Below are 4,631 nucleotides of genomic sequence, written 5' to 3' on the forward strand. Positions count from 1 at the left end.
ATAATTTATTGATATATTTGAGTTCCATCATGATGGAATGGATAGATGATTGGTTGTTCGCAATAGATGATGCTAAATTGAGCATTTTCCTTGCCTGCTAGTTCTTATAAACTTATGTTACTTGGAAATTAATGATAATTGACATCAATATGTCATCAATTAATGTTATCGTTACATGATATTTATTAATGTTTTTACACAAATCATGTTAGTGGTAAATGGCTTCAATAGGTTAGCAATTCCAATGGTTATAATGTCTTCAAGTCCTATGTTTCAAGGTCCTTGATGAATTCATGTCACAAAAGACAAAACACAAAATTGCAAGTTGAATCTGTGAGGTTATTGATTGATTATACAATTTGAGACCAGAAATGTTAGGCTGTTGACGCCGTTAAAGAATTGTTGGTATACACGGTGTTAAAGCTTAATCCGAACAATTGATACGCATTGAAGCGATGCTAATCACAAATGTTGCTTTTCTTCAATTTAGGTCTATCCAGTCTCTTGCTTGTGTCTTAACTTTTGAAGCTCTTCAGCATAGTCATGCAAACCAGCTGATATGAGTATGTTAGACATGAAAATATATGCATTAGGTTGCTTGGGCTCCAGAGTGACTGCAAGATCAAATGCTTGTTTAGCAAGCTCAACATTTCCATGTGTGGAGCAAGCACCAAGCAAAAACCACAAGATTGCTAAATCTGGTTGAAATGGCATATTTTTAAGCAAATTCACTATCCGTTTGAAGTCTCCAGCACGCCCAAGGAGGTCTATCACTATACCATAATGCTTGATTTTTGGTGTTATTCCATAGTCATGTATCATTGACTCGAAGCATCCAAGAGCTTTTGTCACTAGCCCCATGTGACTAAATATCGTGAGGAGTGACATGAACATTATTTCATCAGGCAAAATACCTTCAATTTTTGATTCCTCAAAGATGCTCAAATCTTCTCCTTTACTTCTATGTGAAGCAATAAATGCTGTCCACGAAACGATATCAGGCTCCGTTAGTGCGTCATGAAGTGTTTTGGCCTCTAGCATGCTAGCACAACTTCCATATGTATGAATTAAAGTTGCTACCAGAGAAAGAAATCTCTCACACCCAGACGAGATCATGACAAAGTGAAGTTCTTTACATACTTCTAAGCTTCCAATGTCGTTACAAGCTTGCAAACTACAAATAATCGTGACGTCATCCATGCCTACATTCATCTTATGCATTTGTCTATACAATAACAGTACCTTCTCTCCTTCAGCTTGTTCGACATAGGCAGAGAGCATAGCATTCCAAGATACAAGATCCCGATGTATTACCTCATCAAACACACACTCCGCTTCATAAATGACACCACACTTGCCATACATACCAATGAGTGCAGTAGCTACTCTTTTGTCCGATATATACCCTTTCTTTTTAAGGTCAGATTGCAGTGCTTGGCCAATCTCGAGGGATTTCCGTTTAATTTCCCCTTCTTCTACAAAACAGCTAAGTTCTTTCTCTGCAAGGCAACCACATGCTTGAAGTGCAAGAATACATGAAACTTTATCTGGATCCACACCTTCCTTTTGCATTTGCATGTATGAAATCAAGGCCTTTTCTCCTTCACCATATTCAACATAAATTGAGAGGATGGCTGACCATGATACAACATCTCGTCGAGGTAACATATATAGAACATTCTCAGCTTGTAAAATATCCCCACACTTGCCATACATGCTCACAAGTGAATTATTAAGAAGAAATCCTCGGCACGTGAGCTTCTTCCTATTGGCATATGAATGTATAGCTTGCCCAATTTCAAGATAACCTATCTTGTGTGGTCTTGAACAAACTGAATTGTCACTAACAAAAAAATTTGAGTTTGAACTAATTGAATTGTTTATTTTTGGTCTAGCCAAATTGTTACGGTTTCGACTAACTGAATTGTCTTCATTATGATTTGGTTGAAGAGCACCACATGCTCGAACAACAAGAACTAAGGTAAATTCATCTGGGCTAACCCTCCCTTCCTCTTGCATTTGCCTAAAAAGTCTTAAGATCTTCTCTCCACAACCCTGTTCAGCATAGGCTGACAGCATCACATTCCACGATACAACACTGCGATCTGCCATGGCACAGAATGCATCTTCGGCTTCCACAATAGCACCACATTTGCCATACATACTTATAGCAGTGTTAATAACAAAGAGATTAGACGTGAACCCCCTGTTTTGTGCATCTCTATGAAGCTCTGTTGCTCGGGAAAGGTCTGATATGTCAGCACAAGCTTTGAAGAGGGATATAAAAGTGCGAGGGTTTGGGTCGACACCCGCGTCGAGCATAAGGATGTATGTACGCAGAGCATGGAGAGGGCGGCCATGGCGGAGGCAATCAGAGATCAGAGCATTCCAAGGTCGAAGAGTAACACATTTCATAGCATTTCAACAGAAACAGAGCATGCCTTCTCTATCTAACTGGGGGAAGGTTTTATGGTTTGATTCTTCATTAAAAGAAGAGGAAGAAAAGAAGACGCAAAAAGCAAAAAGCAAAAGCAAACACAATATACATATATATATAAAACCTTTGGTTGAATAATGTAAAGTGTAAGAAGTTTGGTTCTTGATGTCAGACATCTCTAGGCAATGGAGTTTAAAAGTGAAAACTCATACTTGAGATGCCACCCCCAAACTAAGGCGACAGAGCTTAAAAGTGAAAACTCATACTTGAGATGCCACCCCCAAACTAATGACAGGCAACTCCAAGGATTCTTGGGAGATATGCTAAGTGTTACTACAAATTCATAAAAAGGTTCGTCGAGAGAGAGGCATACCTCTCTGTTTAAAAATAAATAAATCGATGTTTGTTATTAAAACAAGAGCTATCTTCATTACTTCGTTAGTACTAGGTAGTGATACTTCAAGAGAAACCCTCTCAAGTGTTGTAAAACTAGATGACATAAGTTTATCTCCTCTTGGGACAATGTCCCCATACAACCTAATTGCGAAAATTGCCAAATCAACTTCCCTTTCATCCTACGCAATTGTTGTGTTACCCCAGGAAGTCCATCAAACAAGAAACCATTCCTCATGGTCCAATTAAACCACATCCCCCAATACCTAAGGTAGTCAAATACAACCTTATATGATGGTGTGGGCATAACTTTATTCTCATCAATAAAAACCCACTTAAAAGGTGACAAAATATTTCTTTTTATTGATGCCCAAATTTGTGATATAACCACCCAAATGGCTTTAGCAACGGGACATGTAATGAACCTATGTCTGGCATCTTCGTCAACCTCTCGACTAGACGAAGGCTCGCAAGAAAAAACTATATTGTTGTTTTGTGGACTTCCGCAAAGCCTTTGACATAGTCCCTAGGGAGTGGTTGTTTGATAGGCTTAAAAGCCGAGAGATACCAAATGACATGATTTGGGCCATCTATGCTTTATATGACAAGTCTCTGGGTGCATAAGATGCCTAGGTGGCCTATCCGATTGCTTCACCAACACCATTGGTGTAAAACAAGGTTGCCCCTATCGCCGACTCTTTTTGGGATCTACATTGATGAGATCACTGATTTTATTGCTCGTAAGAAAAGCAACAGAGTAATCATTGGGGGTATGCAAGTTAGTCTCTTACTCTATGCAAATGACATAGTTTTGCTCTTGGAGTTTGAACAAGACCTACAAAAGCATCTTAATGCCCTAGATGACTTTTGCACACAACGGGGATTGGTAGTGCACACATTGGCTCAAGTTAGGACAAAATGTCACTTAATCCTCTCTCGTAGACTAGTTGAGGTAGTTGGATCATATGTATATCTTGGAGTCACTTTTAGTGCTCGCTTAGATAAATTTTCGATGACACAAGCATCCAAAGATAGGCTAACGATAGGGTATGCATCCCTCTCACTCTTAGAGAGACAATGCCACCATGCATACTTTCAAGAGCCAGGACTAAGGGATGGCTCTTCGACTCATTAGTGATCCCTTCCCTCATGTATGCATTAGCAGTTTGGGCTCCAAGTCTACCATCTTTCATGTGGATGCAATTAGAGAGACCTTCGGTGACGATGTTATCATGTCAACTCCGAAGCAAATCAACAATACCACATGACATTATTAGAGCAGATTTCACTTTGCCCCCGATGTTAGTAGAAACACTTTTCCAACTTGTAGTTTTTATTCATAGGATACATGGCCAACCATAAGATAGGATATCTCGTCAAGCTTTTGAGGCATCCCGATCCCTATATGCGTTCGGAGATACTAGCTCTTGGTATAACACTGTAGTGAGTTGGCTGCTTGCAAATGGCATAAACATTAATAACCTACCTCCCCTTAAGTACAACCATGGGACTGATCAAACTTTAATCTCTCATGAGGACCGTAATAAAGTAAAATGCCAAGAAATATGACAAATTTACACTCGATATAAATGGATCACCCTACGAGAGCCACTCCCATCTAAAATGTTATTACACTATAAGGAACACTTCATGCACTTCTCTAAGTTAGGTTTATTACACGGCCAAATTATCTAGATACATTCTTATCAAATGCACTAAGGGTTGCCATTGGACATCTTAGGATATCATCTCACCAACTTGAGATTGAGAATGGTCGTACTAACAGAGTCCCTAGAGAGGA

The 4,631-nt window shown here is 39.3% G+C and overlaps 1 protein-coding gene across 1 annotated transcript; it reads right to left on the reverse strand.

Moving 5' to 3' along the window:
• Window positions 1-492: 492 nt before the first annotated feature.
• Window positions 493-2,415, reverse strand: LOC147856225 (putative pentatricopeptide repeat-containing protein At1g69350, mitochondrial). The gene has a single exon (XM_087329107.1). The coding sequence runs from the start codon at window positions 2,413-2,415 to the stop codon at window positions 493-495; it is 1,923 nt and encodes a 640-aa protein (XP_087185233.1).
• Between the last annotated feature and the right edge of the window lie 2,216 nt (window positions 2,416-4,631).

The sequence above is a fragment of the Azolla caroliniana genome, unplaced genomic scaffold, assembly GCF_043228905.1.
Source record: "Azolla caroliniana isolate FFs.n. ecotype wild unplaced genomic scaffold, voAzoCaro1.0.p SCAF_13, whole genome shotgun sequence".
Classification (NCBI taxonomy): domain Eukaryota; kingdom Viridiplantae; phylum Streptophyta; class Polypodiopsida; order Salviniales; family Salviniaceae; genus Azolla; species Azolla caroliniana.